Source organism: Typopeltis vanoorti, chromosome 2 (genome assembly GCF_054136105.1).
Source record: "Typopeltis vanoorti isolate ZY-2024b chromosome 2, IOZ_Tvanoo_1.0, whole genome shotgun sequence".
Classification (NCBI taxonomy): domain Eukaryota; kingdom Metazoa; phylum Arthropoda; class Arachnida; order Uropygi; family Thelyphonidae; genus Typopeltis; species Typopeltis vanoorti.
Window position 1 is genome coordinate 124,737,461 of NC_143550.1, and position 23,897 is coordinate 124,761,357.

At 37.1% G+C, this 23,897-nt stretch overlaps 1 protein-coding gene across 2 annotated transcripts in view; it reads left to right on the forward strand.

Moving 5' to 3' along the window:
• Gart (trifunctional purine biosynthetic protein adenosine-3 Gart) overlaps nt 1–23,897 on the forward strand; it is a 270,858-nt gene that overhangs the window by 15,166 nt on the left and 231,795 nt on the right. The window contains exons 1-2 of one of the 2 annotated variants that reach the window (XM_090408026.1): nt 1,989–2,004; nt 9,259–9,405. In XM_090408026.1, coding sequence (XP_090264152.1) covers nt 9,261–9,405 — 145 coding nt within the window. In that variant the 5' untranslated portion in view covers nt 1,989–2,004; nt 9,259–9,260. Of the gene's footprint in view, nt 1–1,988; nt 2,005–9,258; nt 9,406–23,897 lie in introns of those variants that run through there. The other variant, XM_090408017.1, reaches the window with a different exon arrangement.

A 23,897-nucleotide genomic window follows, 5' to 3' on the forward strand; every position in this document is an offset into this window, starting at 1 on the left:
TAAAGTTTAGAGGACATATTGCTAAGGTAGTAAGATTACTCGGCTAGTAAAGAACAGATTAACAAGTATAGATAAGGAAGTTGTAATTCCTCTCTATAAGGCCTTGATACACCTACATCTGGATTATTGTGCTCAAGTCTAGTCCCTGGGTTTCTTGGGGGATGTTGAAGTGGTGGCGAGGATTCAGAGGCAAGTGACCAAGATGGTGAGTGTCATGTGCCCTATGAGGATAGATTGAAGGTGTGTGGATTGCAGAAGTTGGTTGATAGGAGAAAAAGCTGGAATATGATAGAAACATTTAAGTTGCTTGAAGGGTTTTAAAGGATAGATGCAGAGGAAATGTTTCTGGATTTGGCTAGAAGGGATTATCCCTGGAAGTTGAATAAAGGTGTGGTCAGTGGGGATGTGAGGACTAGATTTTTTGCGTAGAGAGTGGTGAATGAGTGGAATGGGTTGCCATAGTCAGTTGTGAGTGCTTTTTCTGTTAATGGGTTCAAGGAGAAGTATGATAGATTGGGTCTTCTGCAATGTGTCTTTGGACTCCATGGAGGTACCCATATATTTATATTGCACTCCCTGTGACTGAGACAAAATAATGGAAGCGTTAAGTTGTTTAATTCATTCTCCAGTGCTGTTTTTTCCATTAAACACTCAATGTGAGCTTTCATCATCAATACCTATCACTCCTTCCCCATTGTGTTCTTGCTATCCTTCCTGAAAATAGAAATATCTCTTACATTCTATCCCTGTAACTTTAACCTCCTTTATCAAATAAGTCTTACTAATATCTATCATTTTTAGCTAAGTCTAAAAATTAATGAGTACCAGAAATTACCCTTATCTTATGCTTGATACTTCTGGTATTAGTACATCAAATTGCAATATCTCTTTGTTGCTGTTGGTACACCTACATCCTTTGTTGCCTGTCCCATTTCCCATTCCTATTTAAGAAACCATATTCAATAATCTTTGATCATTTCAATTCTTACACTCATTTGCCTCAAAGTTGCCTGTGCATATTATTACCTGTACCCCCCCCTCTCCCCCAACAGCCTTAGGTTTCCTGATTCTTCACATCAACTCTGGATCCATTTGAATGTGGACCATCATTTATATGCAATCTTTTCATCCATCAGTTTCATTCCATACATCTACAAACTGCACATTATTCCTCCTACATGGCATATATTAGTGTGTACAGGTATCCCTTGCTTAACGGATTTGATTAACGCTGTGAAATTAATTGCGGCAATCCCTTGATATACACAGCAAAAGTTTTGATTAATGCGCCTTTAATCATGCGGAGCTCGCAGCTGGTCTAACAGATACATGCAAAATGTTTAATATAAATATTCTTACACAATTCAGTGTATAGCTTGGAGGTCACGAGTAGCTGTGCATTCATATGTTAGAGTGATATTCCGCACTTTTTTTTGCTGTCAGTTTGGTTTAACACATGTTATGTAAAGGTTTGTGATATTTGACAGTAAATTGTATCTGAGAGGTACCGCGACCTCCGATATCAGTATAGTATGGTTTATTTTTTATTTATTTATTTTTTTTATTCTTTGTTCAGTAATTTTTAGATTGTAACTGAAAATAAATAAACCATCATGTATTACTCAAATAGAAAGCCAAAGGCTTATTTATCATGTCCTCTAGGAGATGTGGTTTACGTTATGGAAAATACTAAGGAAAGTGATGTGAAGCTTACTCCACCTTTACTACGAGTTGCCCATAAGGTTGCTTATGCTTACATCCACTGAAACTTTTAATTTCTATGTATTCGGCTATGAAAAATGTTTGATTCAATATCCACTTAATTTGTACCATCATGTATTATATTTGCAGTGTTTTTTCTTTATGTTTTATTGTTTGTTTGCCGACGTCTAGAGAGTCATTTTACTTGTTATCATAGAATCTATGCCGATAAGAAAAAACTAAAACTGTTCAAACGACTCTTGATAACTTCTTTTGATAAAAAAATTGCCGTAAATAATGTAGGTAAGTATTTATTAAACATTTCCTTTGCATTCATTTTTTATCTTTCCTAAAAGAGTACCATATAAAACGAATTATTAATACAGTAATCGATCATGGATGAATTGTAAATTTTACCATTGATTATTAGATTTGATTACCGCAATTTTGATATACTTGGTAACATCGAGGGATTAATTAACTGCGTTAATCGAGGGATACCTGTATTTATTATTATTGTGTACAATCTGGCCTAATGTTTATAACATCTGAGGTTGGTAAATGTATTATTATTCCTTCTAGATGACTTAAAGCAATGGCCTGGTTGGCCGAGTGGTTAGCGTATCCACTCTCCATCCAAAAGGCTGCAGGTTCGAATCCTGCTGTGGGCGTGGATGTTTGTGATTGTCTATGAAAATACTAGTGGTAGTGGTGGGCGTTAGATGGCGATGGTGTAGTTGGTGGATTGAGGTGGATACAGAAAGTTGTAGAGCGGGTACCCTCCCTCGATGAGTCTTTGGACTCCCTGGAGGTGTCGTAATAATAATGAAAATAACATATTTAACATATTATTATATGTTAAAGATGCCAAGCTATTTTAAATTTGGTTTTACTCCATTTCCCAAGTAAGCAAACAGACAAATAAGTCAAGTTTGTGCTTGCATGTATTGCAAGTCTAGCTGACCCTCAAAGTAGTGCAAGTCAAGGCAACTCATGGTAAAGGTAGAATAAGCTCTGATCACTATTCTTAATATCTGCCCTTAATGCACAGCCCATCTCCTTGAGGAGATGTATGATGCTATGTATTAAAGGCAAGGGGCCACTACCCAGACCGGTTTCGACCTTTATTGGGGTCTCATCAGTTTCAGTCAGGCTAGAAATACCGACTTTTAGTAATACAGAGCTTATAAGTATTTTACCAGAACAAGTTACCATAAGGTGTTTAACCTTATTAAATAAAAATCTCAGGATGAGATGTAAATTATTCTACCTTTTACCATGAGTTGCCTTGCACTACTTTAAGGGTCAGCTAGACGTGCGATATGTGCAGGTACAAACTTGACTTATTTGTCTATTTGCTTATTTGGGAAATGGAGTAAAACCAAGTTTAAAATAGCTTGGCATCTTTAACATTTATTATACCCAAGGTAAAATACTTTCTACTTATTATTATATATATGTATATGTATGCATTGAAGAAAGGCAATGCAAGAGAGTGCGAAAGTTACAGAACTATAGCACTGATTTCTCATGCAAGTAAAGTCTTAAGATTATTCAGAAAAGACTGGAACCATTTATGAAGAGTGAAATGCCAGATGAACAGGCAGGATTTCGAAAAGGCAGAGGAACAAGAGATCAATTCGCAATGTGAGATGGATAATAGAAAGAGCACAGGAATATCAAAAGAATGTCTACCTTTGTTTCCTTGACTATAGCAAGACTTTTGATTCTGTAGATCATATGAAACTGTGGAATGTGTTATGAACAATGGGAGTACCAGAGCATTTCATTATCCTTTGAGGAATCTTAATTATGAACAAGAAGCTATTGTCTGAACAGATTTTGGAGAAACTGAGTATTTCACAGTAGGTAAAGGGGTGTGACAAGGATGTATTTTATCTCCATACCTGAATTTAACTTGTACACAGCGAATACATTTTAAGAATGGCAGGGCTGGAGGAGTCTTCAGTTGAAATTAAAATTGGTGGAAGAAATATTAAGATTTGGAGGAACTTATTATGAAAGTTAAAGAAGAAAGTGCTAAATATGGTCTTAAACTTAACCTCAAAAAGACAAAAGTTATAACATGTGAACTTAATGATTTTGAAGTAGATGGGGAGAAAATGGAAGCAGTTAACAATTTTGTGATCTCGAATCGAAATTCGACCTAGGATCCCGAATTCATCAAGATGGTTATTGTACTAAAGAAGTTAGAAGATTATTACTAGGAAAGAAAGCAATGACAAATTTAAGCAAGATCTTTAAAGATGATGAAGATAATTGCGGTTTGTTGTAGTTGGTGAATTGAGTGGTGGAGACAGAGTTGTAGAGTAGGTACCCTCCCTCGATGAGTCTTTGGACTCCCTGGAGGTGTCATATAATAATAAAGATATTAGCCTTGCAACAAAAATCAGAATCGTGAAAGCAATGGTATTCCCTGTGGTACTGTATGGATGTGAAAGTTGGACCCCGAGAAAGAGTGAAAGAAGGAAGAAAAATCCTGCCATTTATATATGAGATCAGTTAACTTAAGTGACAAAAGAGAGAGAGAGAATGCATTGAATGGATTTGGTATTTTGCATTTGGAACAGCTGCTGTTGGGTAGAAGAGCAAATACAAAGAGAATAAATAAAAGTAAGTATCCATATGGACAAGTATTACCCAACTTGCAATGCTCCTTGCAAGGAGCATTGCAAGTTGGGTAATGGAAGGACAGTGAAAGACAGAGCGAGGGAAATGAAAGGAACAAGGAAATAAAGGGTCAGATGAGAATAAAAGGCATGGCATAGGGAGAGATGTAGTTACAAGTTGTGTTGAAGGAGGTGGTAGTATTTTGATTATTTATGTCTTGGAAAAGAAGAGAAGGGATTATAGTGAAAGAGATTGTTGTTGAAGTCATGGACTAGCAAGACAGCACGAGACAATAATATCCAAAGTATTGCTGCTTACTGGTCTTCAAATTGGCATGTTTATTTACTAGTGTTCTTAGTACCAGAAAGAAGGAATGTGTTTATGACATCATTTTTATTTTGAAGGCTTAATGGAGTGAAATTACACTGAGATAGGATTAAAAATACTATTTCATTCTTCCAGTATTTTGCCTCAGTCTCAGAGAGATTTTCAGGATATACAATATGAGACTTGTAACACATTCACACAAAGCTAAGTGGAACATATCGAAAAAAAACTAGTCCCATCTGGGTGGGTCTACCTCTGTGAGCACTTGTTGATAGCCTAGGATGTAAACTAGGATCTCAAAGTATTAGTGTTTCCATATTTTGGGAAGTTTTATTATTATTATTATGTGCTACTTCAAGGAGTCCTTACTCATCGAGGGAGGCCTTAAACATCATGTCAAGAACTATCTAATGCAACGCAGTATCTATCATACTTTGCTTTAAACTCATTCATAATCGTGTTACTCACAACAGACTCTGGCAACCTATTCCACTCATTCACTGCTCTCCAAGCAAAAAATCTGGTTATAACACCCTTGCTAACTACACTCTTACTTACCATGGATGGCCCTTAGTTCTTCCACCATCAGACCTGTTCTGAAAAATTTCCTCTGAATTACCTCAGTAAGTTGTATATCTCAATATCACCTCTTTTCTACCTGTCAACCAGTTTCTGTAATAACCCACAAATCTTCAACCTGTTCTCCTAAGGTTCATTCCATAGACCTGTTACTATCTTGGTCACTTGCCTCTGGATCCTCTCCACCTCTTCCTCATCATCAAAAAATCCTGGTGCCCAGATCTGCACACAATAGTCAAGTTGGGGTCTTATCAAAGCTAAGTGAAAAAAGACTAGAGCCCTATCTAGGTGGATTAATAGCTTTATGCAACTGTAAAAATAATCATATTAAAAATTCTGAATATTTTTACGTATTAATTATGCTTGTTAGTTTTTGTTTTCATACATGCAGTGTCTGCACTGGAAATATTAGGTTTCAAGGAGAAATAAGTAATGAATAAAAGGAAATCTTGAAACTGTAAGTTTTTATGGTGAAATAAGTTAAGACTGTCAATTTAGTATTGTGAATGAAAGGAGAACTTGTTGCTTACATTCTAAAGTGAATGTTTTTTCTTAGAGAAAATATTGATAAGGAAGTTTTATAAGTATTAAGAATGCCTGAAAACGAAAGTTTAGAAAATATATTGATTAAGAAGATTTTAAGTATTAAAGGTGCCTGATCTGATGAATATTACTACTAAAAGGAAAACAGGATATAGTCAAGAAGACTTTATGTGTGTTATATTGATTGATGAAAAGGATCCTGATAATGAAGTACAGAACCTTGTAACTTCTGGAAAAGAGCCTTAACAGAAAGAGAAAAAGACTATGAACATTTTTTTTTGTGATTGTGAAAGAAAAAGTGTTTAGTATTAAGAGTAAGTTTATATTTTTAAATAAGGCCTTGGATCCATATAATCTGTAGTTATAGTTATGTATTATTACTAGAAGTGTATATATATTGCTTTAGTTTTATTAAATGTGTTTATTTTGTACTTGGTATTGAGTCAATGATTAGTTGGATTCTGAAAGAGTGAGTTAAAGTCATTGCACCAATTGGAGTGAACTCTTTGTGCAAATATAATAACATATAGGGACACTCGGAGTCAAAAATAAAAATAATTGTTAGTAAAAGAAATTTATATAATATTTCATCTCATAAGTATATAGTATAATTATTAACAAAGGCACAGCCGGTAGACTAAAAAGTTAATATACTATAGAGGGAACAAAAATAAAGAAGAATAAAAATAACACAACTATATTTATGCAGTTTCTCATCTAATTTGCTGTGTTGGGGTATGGTGGTCTTTATCCAATTGATGGTATGTGCCATATCCAAAGCATGGTTTTTCAAGGGCTATAATCATGACTATAATCATGACTGCAGATGTATTTTTTATGTTCTTCTGTGTGTATGGTGGCTAATTTTTGGGTATGTCCATATTAGGCCAACGTACAGGAACAGGAGAAAACTGTATACCCCAGGAACTGAGAGGGAAGGAAGTTGGTCCTTACTGGAGAGGTTATATTTCTTTCAATGGCTTTTTCTGACATAGGAGATGGTAATAGCATTACTGAAATCCTTCTGAAGAGAAGGTTATGAATTGCAGGAAGGGTTGATTATTAGATAAGAGGTGTGGTATATGACTGATTTTTTCAACAAGAGAAGCCTCATTAGAACAAATGTTATAGGCTCTATTGGTTAGTGTTTTAATGATACCATATTGTTGAGAAGAGAGATGATGGGAAAGTGTGAATGTATATGCCTGTGTCAGTGGCTGAGTCAAGAGCTTGTTTTTCAAAATCTAGATTTTGACTCTCAAACCTTCTATCTGGCTAAAATTAAGATATGTCATTTGACCTCATGGCTCAGACACATTAGACGCATTCCTCTGCCATCTCAATGGTCTTCACCCTAGAATACAATTGACAATGGAAAATGGAACTAATAATAGTCTAGCCTTCCTAGACATCTTGGTAACATGCCTACCTAATACAGGAAACCTGCTCAGACAGGCAGATACATTCACAAACAAACTTTCCAGTATGGTTAAAACATTAACTAACAGAGCCTATAACTGTTGTTCCAATAAGGTCTGTCTTGCAGCAGAACTCAGTCATATACAGCACACCTTCCTATCTGATGACTGCAGTTCCTATAGTATCAACAAATAATCAGTCCTTCATCTAATTCACAACTATCTCTTTAGAAGGATTTTAGTAATGCTATCACCATCTCCTATGTCAGAAAATAGACAGAATGTTAAAGAAATACAACTTCTGCACAGCTTTCAAGCTCCACTTGAAACCGTCTACACTTATCCACTCCACTAAGTCACCATCATTATCCTAGGTTCCACTCCATCACATACTACTCTATGGTGTCTGTCTGTCACCACCCCCATCCATGCTATAGGCTTTATATCCATTCTAGTTTGCTCCAACTTTTGTAATAGTTTTCCATGTATTCCGTCAAACATCTTTGCAAAGTTCAGTGAAGTTTCTTCAACTTATTCACACATTTATCCAGTTCTGCTGTCGCTTTATTATAAAATGGGAGTAAATTACTAAGGTAGGAGCTAACTTTTACTATGCTGTACTGCCTGCAATCATATCCCTATCCACCTACTTATCTGCAGTCATGACTGGTTAATTGGACCTTGCAGCCCATGCTTTGAATACAGCTCATACATTCGGTTGGAAAAGACTACTGTGCTCTGCAGCAGTTTTAGAAGAAAGACTGTTTTTAGAATCTGCAGCTGCTCTCAAAAATCATTCTAACTTGAATACATATGGTTGCATAAAACTTCCCAAAATATGGGAAACACTAATACTTCGAGATCCCAGGTTACATCTCAGGCAGCCAAAAGGTAGCCTTTTGTCCATATGTTTCACTTAGTTTTGTGTGTGTGTGTGTGTGTGTGTGTGTGTGTGTGTGTGTGTGTGTGTGTGTGTGTGTGTGTGTGTGTGTGTGTGTGTTACAAGTCTTATATTGTAATCTCTGAAGATGTCTCTGTGACTTAGATGAAATATTGAAAGAATTAAATAGTATTTTTAATAATTTATCAGTGCTGTTTCACTCCATTAAGCCTCCGACATGAGTTCCTCTCAGCACTTACACCTTAACATGGATACTGCATATCATCCTGAATTAATAAAGTTTTGCATATGCTAATAATCCTTTGATATATTCAGCTGATAACAGATATGATGGTGGAAGATTTTGTCCTTCCATTAATTGATTAGAATAAAGGTAGAATGCTGTTAATAATAGTATAGGAATTACAGATACTCAAAACAGAGGTATGAAAAAAGCAGATGATTTAAACTATCAGGCAATAGTTTTAATCCATGACTGCATACCTAGAGGGATTTCAATTTAAGCATGCCCTCTACTGTTTTTTAATTCAATTCCTATTATGTATCATCCTATTGATGATACATAAAACATCATCAGTAATTGTACTGATAATGTTTTATGTATCATAAGACAAAATATTTACATAATAAAATTTTAAATTTATTTTACTGTGGCATATGTGTTGTTCTCTAGTTATGATACTCCAGAGGCATCGTTATATAAGAAAGTGATGGAAAAGGAAGGTTGGTGAGGCTTAGGAACCATTGTTGTAAAACAAGTAAGTGCACAGCTTAGGTAAGCTGTGCACTTACTGAACATGTTACCTTGGATCCTGAATATAAGTAAGGTGTGTTTTCATGCTGGATGATAAAAATAAAAATCATCTGTTGTGTAATAACATTTGCAAATTAAAGCTGTGGTGGGATTGATACCCATAAATTGTTGGCAGCCAACTGATAAGAATAATATATGCCATCCATTTACCCTCCCCCCCCCCCCCCCACACACACACAGGATAGCAGTTATTGACACACACACTGAACTGTGAGGCATATATGCTGTTTCTGTGATATATTGTGTGAATATTTTGCTTCTTTTATCTAGACATTTATCATTCTTAGTTTGCTTAATGTAATTATTCTGTTTGAAATCTTATTGAAGATGTTCTTGTGTTGCAGTAATGATTAATAAAGTTTTACTTATTGGAAGTGGCGGTCGGGAACATGCTCTTGCATGGAAGTTGGCACACTCTCCTCATATTGAACACATTTTTGTTGCACCGGGAAATGCAGGAACTCATAATGAAAAAAAAGTTTCTAATATAGGTGAGTAACATTGATATTTGATAATTATTTAGCTTTCTATTTTTTTTTGTCTAAGATATTTATATCTTATTATATGTCGAAAAACAGAGTGATTCTATCCTACAATAGTTTTTGATGTGGTGACATTTATAATAAAATGACATAAGAATGATAATAATTTCTAATTTGAGTTTTATCATCATCATTAAAGCAAAGATTTGAAGTGTGGCTCAGTTCGCGAGATTGATGTAGTAGATGAAAGTCATAATGCGATAAAAACTTGTGATGTAACACCAGATAGCATCGAGAGTGGTGTCAAAAGTGAGAGTAGAAGAGAGAGTGAAAGTAAAAGTATAAAGCGAGAGAATGGTTTGACTGATAAAAATAATGAAGAGTTAGTTGCAATGAGGGAGATTGCACAGAGTGATACACAGGGCAAAGCAGCAGCTGGAGCGATTACAAAATTGTCTACAGACTGCATCAGCTAACAGAAAGAAGCAAATGCGTGATAAGAAAAATGAGAGCATGATCGGGAGTGAAAGAAAAATTAAGGGGCGAGTGTTGTATGGTGATTCAGTAGTAAAAGGTATAATAGATGAGAGTTTGACAAAATCGTGCTTTCCAGGTGCGAAAATTAATGATGTAAGTGAGGCTATTAGAGCATAGGGTGAAAGAAATGATAGTAGTGGCAGGAACAAATGATTTAAAAGGTGAAAAATTTGCTATGAGAGAGGACTTGAAAGAATTACTAGAGGTAGCAAAAGAAAAGAGTGAGAGAGTTAAGAGATAGTGAGTCTGTTGCTGTGGTATGACAGAGTAGAGTTGAGAAGGAGGGCCATAATTGCAAATGACTCTATGCGCAGGTTATGCAGGAGGAGTGGTGTGGAGTTTGTGGATGTGTGGAGTGAGTTTGATGGGGAAAAGACTTATACAAGAAGGATGGTTTGGATCTGAATGGATTTGGTGTGCGGAGACTGGAAAAAGTGTTGCTGAATGAAGTGAAAGTGGATGTGCAGAATCAGGGAAACTAGAGCTATTAGGGGGGGGGGGGATGGATATGCAGACATCGGTGAGGCAGGTGAGTGTAAGAATTTGTATAATATGCCTGAGCTAGTACGTAGGACAACAAACCAGAATGGGATAGTTAGTAGAAGACTAATGGCAGGAGTATTAGGAACAAGAATGAGGAATTTTTGCCCTTGGTAGGTTCTTCCTGGCCACAGGTCATTGGCATTAGTGAGACATGGCTGACAGAAGATGATATAGCTAGTGGAATAGAATGTGTAGGGTATAGTGTGTTCAGGAGGGACACAGAGAAAAGAATGGGGGAGGAGTGTTATTGATGATAGCTGATGAACTGCAGCCAAGGAGAATAGAAGTTGAACTGCAGGATAGTGAAAAGAGCACATATGAGGCTATTTGGTGTGAGATTGAGGCCAGCAGAACAAAATATACAGTTGGGTGCTGCTATAGACCAGGTGATGGAATAAACGATGGAGATATATGCATAGGCAAATAGATTCAATGAGTGGAAGACGGGTAATTATTATGGGGGATTTCAACTATGGTAACATTGATTGGAAGGAGGACAGTACACAATGGGAAGAACGAAATGGATTTTATGCAGTTACTAAGGGATAACTACCTGAGACAGCATGTAATAGAATATACTAGGGGTTTGAGAGCACTTGACCTAGTAATTGCATCTGAGAATTTCACTGTAATGAATATGACCACATTGCCACCAACTGGTGAGAGAGTGATCATAAGATCTTGACCCGGGAGGTGGCTAAATGTGTGGAATTTTCAATTAAGACAGGGTACATGTGGAATTACCTGGCTGGTAAGTATGATAAGCTTAGGAGATTGCTCGGCTAAGTGCCATGTCATGTGAAACTGCAAGAGCTGAATGTTAATATTGCATGAGAAGTAGTTAAGGAGCGTTTGCAGGAGGTAATGGCTGACTGCTTACCTAGAGTCAGCATAGTAAATTAAGTGGGGATTAAATGGATGAATAACACCATTAAGCTTGAGCTGCAAAGAAAGAAACAACTATGGATGGAATTTAAGGAGAAAGGTGAACTGCAGGCACACGAAAAGTATAAAGCTCAGGCCACAAGAGTAACTAGTGTGGTTACTAGGGTAACTAAAGCAAAAGCAGATTATGAAAGGAAATTAGCAATGCAAGCTAAAGAGAATCCCAAACAGTTTTTTCGATATGCTGCAAGTAAAAGAAAAAAAGTATACGACAGAATGATTTTAAGGAATGCCGATGGTTGGGAGGTAACTGAATCAGTGAAATAATGGAATTACTGAGTGAGCACTTTTCAAGCGTATATCATCCAGATGGTGATATTGCAGGAATATCGCCATCTGGATAATCTGAATTGAGGTGAATGAAATGGAGGCGAATAATATATTACAAAACCTTGATGTAAATACATCTGTGGGATTGGATGGTATACCAGCTCGGGTCTTACATGAAGCAGCAAAAGAATTGTCAGTGCCCTTGATCATTTTGTTTAATTTGAGTCTTAGGTCTGGGTTAGTCCTGAGGCAGAGGAAGGAGGGGAAAATAGTTCCATTGCATAAAGGAGGCTCCAAGACTGCTGTTGCAAATTACCGACCAATCAGCATATCAGGAGTCATGAAGGTTTTGGAGAAAGTAGTCAAGAGGAAAATACAGGAATGGATAGATGATAATGGGATACTGTATGGGGGGCAGCATGGTTTTGTGAAGGGTAGATCATACCTCAGTAACTTGCTCACGTTTTATAACACAGTGACAGCTGAACTGAATAAGGGTAATGGGTTTACAGTGATACTGCTAGACCTTTCTAAGGCCTTTTGACAGGATACCACATGGAATTCTAATCAGTAAACTGCAGAAGATGGGGATGGATATAGGGTTGTTGAGATGGATAGGAGGGTGTTTGATGGAGAGATATCAGAGAGTGGTTTATTCAGGAGTAGAGTCCAAAAGAAGGCCTGTGACTAGTGGTGTGCTGCAGGGGTCTGTTCTTGGATCACTACTGTTTAATTTGTTCATTAATGATATAGGAAAGGATCTGAGAGGAACTGTTCATTTGTTTGCTGATGATGCAAAGTTGGTTAGAGCAATAGTGAATCCACATGATGTAAAAATTTTGCAGGATGATTTGGATAGATTGGAAGACTGGGCTAAGGAGAATGGATGCCAGTTTAATGTGGCAAAGTGTAAGGTTATGTATTTTGGGGTGAAAAGAATAGCAGCAGTATACCACATTGGTGGAACTGCAATTGGTGGTACTCCAGGAGATTGACGAGGCCAGGGATTTGGGAATGTTGGTGGACAGGGAGTTGAAGTTTTGGGGGCACATTGCAAAAGTGGCTAAATCAGCTCATCAGACCACTTGGTTACTGAATGAAGAGCAGAGACAAGCAAGTTATTGCGCCTTGATGAGACCCCATCTTGACTACTGTGCCCAGATCTGGGCGCCAGGGTTTCTTCTTGATGGGGAGGTGGTAGAGAGGATCCAGAGGTGAGTGACCAAGATGATAGCTGGTCATAGCTGGTCTACGGAATGAACCTTATGAGAACAGGTTGAAGATCTGTGGGTTGCAGAAATTGGCTGATAGGGGAAGAGGGGCGATATGATTGAGACATTCAAATTACTGAAGGGTTTTTACAAGATTAATTCAAAGGAAATTTTTCAGAACAGGTCTAGTGGTGGGAGAAATAGGGACCATCCATGGAAACTGAGCAAGAGTGTGGTTAGCAAGGTTTTTTGCTTGGAGTGGTGAATGAGTGGAATAAGCTGCCTATGTCTGTTGTGGGTGCCATGACTGCAAATGAGTTCAAGGCAAAGTATGATAGATACTGTGTGGATGCTGAATAATTGTTCTGGACGTGATGTTTAGGGTCTTCCTCGATGAGTCTAAGTACTCCTTGGAGTTGCCCGTAATAATAATTATTGTTATTTTGATTGTCATCATAGCATCATAAGTCTTCATTCCTTCATCATCATATGAAGGCATCTTCATTCCTTCATTATCATCATCATTATGGAAAGTTGAAGATCTCTGTCAGCCAACAGTATATCTATCATATTGCTCCTCAAAACTTGTTCATACTCCTAGCATTCATAACATATTCTAGTAATGGATTCACTCACTCACTCATTCACATGTAAAAAATCTGCTTCTAACTCCCTTCATCATCATACTTTTACACAACTTCCAGGGATAGTGTCTTGTCCTCCTCCTCATATCATCACTGTTATAATCCCTATACCAACCAAAATCTTTATATGTCACTTAAATGCCTTACCATTTATGTTTCTTAAACCACTCTGTAACTATCATATTATAGAGCCCTAATATTGCCTCATCCTTATCTTTGTATTTTCTCCACGGAATAAATTGACAAAATTTGTGCATAATAACTCATGTCTGATCTGCTTTTCTCTGTTTTGTAGAACTATTTCTTTATCTGTACTGTGAATGTGCTCCTAATCATAGCAGCAATGCACTGGATCACTTGCAGTGTGTGTGTGTCCTTTGAACTTCCAATACAGTTGCAAAGGTGTACAGCTGCACTCTAAAATGCATTACCTTTGTACTTCTTAACAATAAAACTCTATCCCCACTCATTTATGGAAGCTGAAAGTATTTAAATCTTTTTGAACAGAGTTTATATTAGCATTATTCCTTAAAACTTTTCCAACTTTGCATTATCAGCATGCATCTTAATATGCCCTGTCAATTCATATGATATATCATTAGCAAATATTAAGTAGTAGAGGGGCCCAAGAATAAGACAGTATGCCACTGTTTAATTTTGTTTACTGGGATGCTTCTCTTCACCACTCCCACACTTTCTGGTATTATTCAGAAGCTAATATCCTGTCTATCTGACAAATCTGTTATCCATTTCCCATATTTCTCAGCTTATGCACCAACTTGTCATGCTGTAAGCTATGAAAAATTATATATGAGTTTCCCCTTTCCATTTCCAAAAAAAGAGAAAGCATTGTGCAAGGAATATAAACAAGATGATCAGCATACCCATGAGCAATATAAAGCAAAACGCAAGAAGGGTAACTAGTATAGTAAGGAAGGCCAAATGAGATTTTGAGAGAAAATTAGCTAAGCAGGCCAAAGTAAATCAAAAAGACTTTTTTTGCTGCGTAGCGAGTAAGAGACAGGATGATTATGGAATGATAACTTCACAATTTGATCACTCAGTTACTAAGTGATCACTTTGCAATGGTATATCATCCAGGTGGTGACTTTTCAGCTTTTGAGGTGACAGATATGATGTTAGCACTGAGGTAGATGAACTGGAGGTACTCAGTATATAAAGTATGTCATCTTGTGTTCTATGAGAATGTGCAAGTGAATTGGCAGTGCCTCTGATGTTGTTTAATCTTAAATCTCAGCTCTGGCAAGGTTCCAAGGGAGTGGAAAGAGGGTAAGATAGTTCCATTACATAAAGGTGTCTCCAAGACTGAAATAGCAAAAGAAAATTATCAATATATGGGGAGTATGGGAAAAACAAAGGGTCACATGTGGAAGTTGTCTAAGAGTGTGGTTAGTAATGTGCAGATTAGGTTTTTTACTTAGAGAGTGGTGAATGAGGAATGGAATGGATTGCCAGAAGTGCCCCAACAGTGAATAGATTTAAGGAGATGTATGATAGGTATTGTGTTAATGGATAGAATGGGTCTCCTGCAGTGAGTCTTTTGACTCCATGGAGTACCCATGTAAATAATAATAATAATTATCTAACACATTTGCTATCTTATAAAATGCAAGTAAATTGCTAAAGCATTATGTACCATTTACAGATCATGGTGACTGTTGTAGAGAATTCTCTGTATATCAACTCAGTCCTGTGTTCAATTCCTAACAAATCTCTCCAGTAGCTTAACCACAGTTGCAGATATCCATACACTCTATAATTAGAAATATCTCTCCTAGTGCCACTTTTCTGCAGCAGAACTGGTTTACCTTCTCTTTCATTCTTTGCAGACTCCCTGTTGCATGACCATCATTAAATAACCAGACAAGGATACAAATGTTTGCATACTCCATAAAATATGTGGTGATATGTCATCCATTCTCACAACCTTAATTTGAGTTACTCAGTACTTCATCCTCTGGTTTTTCCTCCCTTCTAGGTGTTGTACTGCATCATTCATACTGATGAGGCATATACTTGGGTATTGTACTCACCACATCCTCTGCTGTAGTCACTTTGCTATCATCACCTTCTACCAGTATCACCATTCCATAATTATTCTTCCTCTTGCTTGCCATATAGAATAATTTCCTTTGGCCTGACTGGTCAGTCTCCTTTCATGTTATTTCCATTATGGTCACTTTTATACTTTTCATATATCCAGTTACTATTATCTCCATAATAACTTTGTTTCCCAGATCCTTTGCTTAATTCATTGTTCATCTGTTTCACTCTTACTTTATTTATTCACCTGATATATAGTTGTACATTCTTGTGTCAGATGTGTCCTAACCAGTTCCCATTAACAAGCTGTTGTTTTTCTCTGTCAACTTCTTCTTTTTCCCTACAGGGGGTGCTTAAGGGTCAAAGCTGTATAACTGAGAGGAGACCTCCACATAGCCTTTAAAGGAATGCGGAGAACTGACCAGGGCTTCTGACCTAATGTCCAATCCTCACTTTCTCGTGGTGCACCCTGTTGGGTATCTACTTGGATACTGAACGAACGAGGATGGACTGGCAATTTGGGATTTAGCCGACCAAATTGTATTCTTATTGGTTAAACCAAAATAAAAAATTATGGTACAACATGACAAAATTTCATGCCGGCTGGGGCGTCGCCCAGTTAAACAAGGCCCCTGTTGTTTTCGCCAGGGAACAAGAGCGAACAGCGAAAAGTCAGCTACTGGAACAAATCTGAAAACAAACCCCAACTCAACATCACCAGAGTTAAAGATCGGTACTATCAACGTAAGAAGCCTGAATGGCAAAGAAATGGAACTAGCTGAGGAATTAGATAAGTACCAGATCGACATAATAGGAGTGACTGAAACAAAAAAGACCAAAACTGGTGAGATCTTTCTGAGCAATAAATACAAAATGTTATATTCAGGCAATGACAATCATGGAAAAGAAGGAGTAGCCATAGTATTCATCACAAAATACGAGGCTAATCTTTAATGCAGTCAGTCTCAAGTAGAGTAATGTGGACAAATATGAGAATGGGGAACTGGACAATGAGACTTATTTGTGCCTATGGTCCCACAGAAGATTCTACTAAGGTAGAAGTGCAGAAATTTTTTGATGCTTTAGAAAATGCAACTGACACAATGAAAAAGGAAAAGTTGGTCCTTGTTGGGGATCTAAATAGCAGAGTAGGAAATGATTGTGAGACATACAAAAATATTTTAGGAAAATTTGGAGAAAAGAGCAAAGCTAATAATAATGGCAAATATCTGTTGGATTTCTGCTCAGGACATGGACTGGTTATTGCTTACACCATGTTCCAACATAAAAATGTGCACAAATTCACATGGAGAGAAGAGGCTAGGAATAAGAAAAGTCTCATTGACTATGTTATTGTTGATAGTGATGTTTTCTCCCTGGTGCAGGACACCAGAGTGTACAGAGGATTTGAAATTGGAAGTGATCACTATTTAGTCTTGAGCAGGATAAAATTGAATTTCATATTGAAAAGAATAACATGTAAGAAAGTTTTAAAGCAAATAAAAGTTGAGCAGCTCTCAGATGTGAACTGTAGACTGAAATACACAAAGATTATTGAAAAAAAAATGAAAGAGTTTGAGAACAGGAATCAAACCTTGGAGATTCAGTGGTAAACTCTGAAGAAAACATTGATTGATTCTTCCAGAGAGGCATGTGGTGAGGTTGTATGCAAGGATAAAAAAATCAGAACTCCCTGGTGGACACAGGAAGTTAAAGAGGCAGTGAAGGAAAAGAAGAAAGCATATCAAAAATTCCTGTCAAATAAGTCAGCTTGTGCTCTTAGAGAATATAGAGACAAATGCAAGAATGCTAAACACTGTGTAAAACTAGCTAAACAAAAGTCATGGGAGGACTTTGGCAAGAATATAGAAAATAAATATCAAGAAGGTGGCAAAATATTCTGGAGGTTGTTGAAGAAGCTTAGGAATGGAGGAAAGAGTGCTGTAAAAGAAGTTAGAGATGATAAAGGTGACATGAAAACAGGAGAAAAAGATATCCTTGAAGTATGGAGTAATTACTTTGAAAAACTGCTAAATGAAACAAGCAGTGATAGCACAGTGGTAAAAAACACTGACCAGGTATACAGTCAGGAATGCATATCCATACTTGAAGTAGAAAAAGCCATCAAAGGCTTGAAATGTGGAAAGGCAGCAGGAGTAGATGATATTCGATCAGAAATTCTGAAGTATGGTGGTATAAAAGTCTTACAGTGCTGCACTGCATAGTTCAGAAAGCCTGGACAGAGGGACAAATTCCTGATGATTGGAGTAGAGCTCTAATAATACCCATATATAACAAATGAAATAAAACTGAATGTAAGAATTACAGAGCTATTTCCCTACTGAGTATTCCTGGCAAGATCTATGCAAGTATACTTGAAAAACGGTTGAGAAGAATTGTGAAAGAAAAGCTTGGTGAAGAACAAGCTGGATTCATGTCAAATAGAGGCTGTAAGAATCAGATCTTCACTTTACGACAAATAGTTGAGAAAACATGGGAATATAACAAAGATCAGTATTCAAGTTTTGTCAATCTGGAAAATGCATATGACAAGGTGCCAAGAGAGAAGCTATTCAATACGCTACAGTTATATGGTGTCAATTGGGCATTATATCAAGGAATACTTAGTTGCTGAGTTGTAAATCAGCAGTTAGAATTGAAGGAAGTACAGGAAGATGGTTTAATGTTAAATCCGGTGTGAGACAAGGATGTACATTATCCCCCTCTGTTATTCATTATCTATATGAATCACATTATGAAGGAAAGTGGTATTAAACATGATATCAAAATTGGAGATGTTAATGTCAGCTCTTTGCTTTATGCGGATGATGTTATACTTCTAAATAAATCCGCTACAAGTCTGCAAGATTCTCTGACTAAATTGAATAGCTGTTGTAATAGATATGGTATGAAAGTCAGCAATAAAAAGACAAAGACAATGAAAATAGGCAGAATCATTGAAAATGTCAACTGTGTTGTGAATGGAGAACCTGTGGAACAAGTAAAGCATTTCAGCTACTTAGGCACGATTTTTAGTGAAGATGGTAAATTAAATATGGAAATAGACAACAGAATCAGCAAAGCTGGTATGGTGGGAGGTCAATTGAATAAATTCATATGGAATAAGAGAGAAATTAGTCGGATCACTAAATTAGCTGTATACAATACACTGTTCAAACCAGTTTTAACTTATGGATCTTGAGCAGGGTCAGAAGTAAAACACTTGACCAAAAACTAGAGACTGCAGATATGAGAGTCCTGAGAAAGATTAGAGGTGTGAACAGATGGCATCAATGGCAATATCATATTAAAAATGAGGATATTAGGAAAGAACTTGACATTGTCAGCATCCAGGAATGCATTAGCAGAGCTAATCTCAGGTGGTATGGTCACTTAAATAGAATTCCTCTGGGTCGTTTTCCGGCCAACCTGGCAGGAAAACGACCCAGAGGAAGACCAAGATATAGGTGGATTGATACAGCACAAAGTGCCTTAGACGATAGAAATATAAGATCTGATAATGTTGGAGTCTTGACAAGTGACAGACTGATTTGGAGGAAAATTGTAGGTAAGAAGTTAGTAATGATGTAATTTTTTCATTTTATACTATCATATCCTGTATGCCCTTGAGGGTACATGGCAGGAATTTGATGATGATGACGATGGTGTATTCCATTGTATTGATATTAGTTGACTACAGAGATGCCCATAATCATCCGCCTTGCATATAATTCTACATATATCCATAACCTTCCTTCTTGACTATATAGTTCCACATATATTCATAACTTCCTTCTTGACTATAACCTATCCCTGATTTGAAGTCAGTTACCCCTTAGTTAATCTCACAAAGTAGTGAAATACATCATTTACAACCAGATACTGTGACGCTATCTCCAAATACAGCACTCTAAAACTTCATGTTGCTTCTATCACAGGTTACCTAAAGTAGCTCTACCTCAGAAATTCTAGAAGTTTGTTCTCTTTGTTTTCATCCAATGTCTTCTATTTCCACTTCAAATTCCTGCAATTAAAATCCTCCTTTTACTCATCCATCCAATTTGTTTAAACATTTCATAGTTATTGCATTCTACTTTCCTAAGCCTATAACAGCATTCTATTATATTTGCTTTTCTATTTATTTCTACCTCAAACCAAATAGCCTTAAAGCTAGCACATGCACCCACTCCATCTATCCTAGATGACAAACTGGAACATTTGAAGAAAGAGGCCAGTATGGCCAAGAGTAAACAAAAAATGTCTGTAAAGGTCAGTAGTTTTTTTTTAACCGTTTTCTTGAAGGATTGCAGGTTGTAGTTGTTTGGGAATGCTTTATGAAGAAGGTTGTTACAGAGGACAATGTTAGCTGTAATAGAAGAAGTGAAGCAGGTTGGGTGTGTTTGCTATTCCTGCATTCAATTCTTGTCAGCGCCAAGAATCGAATGCAGGACACTCCTTTCCCAGGCATATGGTTGCGGAGCACGTAACCACTCGGCTAACTTCGTGGACAAATATCACACATCTACCCATCCTTAGAATACTGCTCACATGTTGAGTGGTGAACCTAAAACACCCCAAAAATTCTCAGTGCTATCCATTTAGGCTCATTTAGGCTCATAGATGATCTCTCCCTCACATATTCACTTTAACCCTCATTTCACAGACACGGTGTTTCAGCTCTGTGTCTATTCTACAAATGCCACATCTCCTTCTTTTGGCCTAGTGCCGAAGAAGATGTGGCATTTGTACAGAGTTAGTAGCTGGATGGGTAAAAAAATAGTGTCTTGAGCAGAGAATGCCTAGATTTTTAGATGCTGAGGAAGCTACTAATGTGATATGTTTATGCCAGGGAAGTAAATGTTAGTTCAAACAGAAAGATCCAATCCTGTCTGGTGATTTGTATATTACTGAGGGTAAGAGTATGTGAGCTGAGATCATTTTTTTGAGATAAAAGGGAAGACTGCATTTTGGTGGCATTGAAGGTGACCATATTGTCCACACCCCATTGAAGGATAGTATGAAGATTAATATTCAAGGGACTTGTTGAAGATGATCTTGAAGTTTGGAATGTCTGATCACTGCATGGTTTGTGAATGGAGAATATTATCATTGGCAAAGCTGGGAATAGGAGTAGTTATGATTGAGAGTATGTCATTTATCTATAGGAGAAAAAGGGTAGGTGACAGAACTGAGCCCTGAGCCACTCCTTCATTGGTGACAAAACTCAAAGAAAAGGAGCCACCTACAATGATATGCAGTGAATGACCAGAGAGAAAGCTGACTACCAAATTTCAGAGGATGGTAGATAGACAAAGATGGCAATTTGCTTAGCAGACTTTGATACCAGATGTGATCAGAAGCTCTGGAAATGGCGAGTAACAGCACAAGTTTCTCTAAATGTTTTCATGTCACATATCCAGTGATAGGTAATGTAGGCTGAGAGATTAACTGTGGAACCCTCAGTAGCAGAATCCTATAAATCCGTGACCACTAAAGTAGTGGTCACTCATTGAACCGGTAAGCGTTAGAAAGCGAGAAATAAGTTGGTGACTGATTTTCTCCATTATTTTGGAAAGGATTGAGGCAATGGTGATTGGTTAGTAGTTTGGTGGAAATCTCTATCCCTTTTTGAGAATAGGCTAGAGATATATAATTGCTTCCACACATTACATAAGTGCCATCCAAGTATAGAAAATTGTAGAGATGATAGAGGACAGATAGAGCACAGCATTTGAATACATTTGGAGAGATGTCATTAGGACCAGAAGACTTTTTTTTTATGTCTAAGATGCTTAGTTTTCTTTTGATGTCTTTTTGCTGGCTAGGTCATTGCCTGGATAAACAAGCCCCCCCCCCCCCCCCCGTTATTTTCTTCAGGGAACCATGGCAAACAGCAAAAAGTCAGTGACTGGGACAAACCTCAACTGAACATCAGCAGAGATCAAGATGGGCATGATCAACATAAGAAGCATCAATGGAAACAAAATGGACTAGCAAAAAGAATTGGTTAAGTACCAGATGTTATATTCAGGCAATAAACAATCAGGGAAAAGATGGAATAGCTTTTTCGCCAGGGAACCAGGGCGAACAGAAAAAAGTCAGTTACTGGAACAAATCTGAAAACACGCCCCAACTCAACATCACCAGAGTTAAAGATCAGTACTATCAACAAAAGAAGCCTGAATGGCAAAGAAATGGAGCTAGCTGAGGAATTAGATGAGTACCAGATCAACATAATAGGGGTGACTGAAACAAAAAAGACAAAAACTGGTGAGATCTTTCTGAGCAATAAGTACAAAATGTTATATTCAGGCAATGACAATCAAGGAAAAGAAGGAGCAGCCATAGTATTTAACACAAAATACGAGGCTAATCTTCTTGAATGGCAGGCAGTCTCAAATAGAGTGATGTAGGCAAATATGAGAATGGGGAACTGGTCAATGAGACTTATTTGTGCCTATGGTCCCACAGAAGATTCTACTAAGGTAGAAGTGGAGGAATTTTTTGAGGCTTTAAAAAAAGCAACTGACACAATGAAAAAAGGAAAAGTTGGTCCTTGTTGGGGATCTAAATAGCAGAGCAGGAAGTGATTATCAGACATACAAAAATGTTTTGGGAAAATTTGGAGAAAAGAGCAAAGCTATTTAATAATGGCAAATATCTGTTGGATTTCTGCTCAGGACATGGACTGGTTATTGCTTACACCATGTTCCAACATAAAAATGTGCACAAATTCACATGGAGAGAAGAGGCAAGGAATAAAAAAGTCTCATTGACTATGTTATTGTTGATAGTTATGTTTTCTCCCTTGGTGCAGGACACCAGAGTGTAGAGAGGAGTTGAAATTGGAAGTGATCACTATTTAGTCTTGAGCAGGATGGAATTGAATTTCATATTGAAAACAATGACATGTAAGAAAGTTTTAAAGCAAATAAAAGTTGAGCAGCTCTCAGACGTGAACTGTAGACTAACATACACAAAGATTATTGAAGAAAAAGTGAAAGAGTTTGAAAACAGGAACCAAACTTTGGAGATTCAGTGGCAAGCTTTGAAGAAAACCCTGATCGATTCAGCCAGAGAGGCATGTGGTGAGGTTGTCTGCAAGGATAGAATAATCAGGACTCCATGGTGGACAGAGGAAGTTAAAGAGGCAGTGAAGGAAAAGAAGAAATCATATCAAAAGTTCCAGCAAATAAGTCAGCTTTTGCTCTTAGAGAATACAGAGACAAATGTAAGAAAGCGAAACACTGTTAAACTAGCTAAACAAAAGTCATGGAAGACTTTGGCAAGAACATAGAAAATAAATATCAAGAAGGTGGTAAGATGTTCTGGAGGTTTGTTGAAGAAGCATAGAAATGGAGGAAAGAGTGCTGTAAAAGGAGTTAGAGATGATAAAGGTGACATGAAAACAGGAGAAAAAAGATATCCTTGAAGCATGGAGTAATTACTTTGAAAAATTGCTAAATGAAACAAGCAGTGATAGCACAGTGGTAAAAAACACTGACCAGGCATGCACTCAGGAATACATATCACATACTTGAAGTAGAAAAAGCCATCAAAGGCTTGAAATGTGGAAAGGCAGCAGGAGTAGATGATATTCGACCAGAAATGCTGAAGTATGGTGGTATAAAAGTCTTACAGTGGCTGCACTGCAAAATTCAGAAAGCCCACACAGAGGGATGAATTCCCGATGATTGGAGTAGAGCTCTAATAGTGCCCATATATAAAAAGGGAAATAAAACTGAATGTGAGAATTACAGAGGTATTTCCATACTGAGTGTTCCTGGCAAGATCTATGCAAGTATACTTGAGAAACGGTTGAGAACAATTGTGGAAGAAAAGCTTGGTGAAGAACAAGCTGGATTCATGTCAAATAGAGGCTGTCACGATCAGATCTTCACTGTACAACAAATAGTCGAGAAAGCATGGGAATATAACAAATATCTGTATTTAAGTTTTGTTGATCTGGAAAAGGCATATGACAAGGTGCCAAAAGAGAAGCTATTCAGTACGCTGCAGTTATATGGTGTTGGCAATGGGGCATTATATGAAGCAATACTTAGTCTTTATTTGAGTTGTAAGTCGGCAGTTAGAATTGAAGGATGTACAGGAAGATAGTTTAATATTAAATCTGGTGTGAGACAAGGATGTACATTATCACCTCTGTTATTCATTATCTATATGGATCACATTATGAAGGAAAGTGGTATTAAACATGATATTAGAATTGGAGTTATTAATATCAGCTCTTTGCTTTATGCGGACGATGTTATACTACTGAATAAAT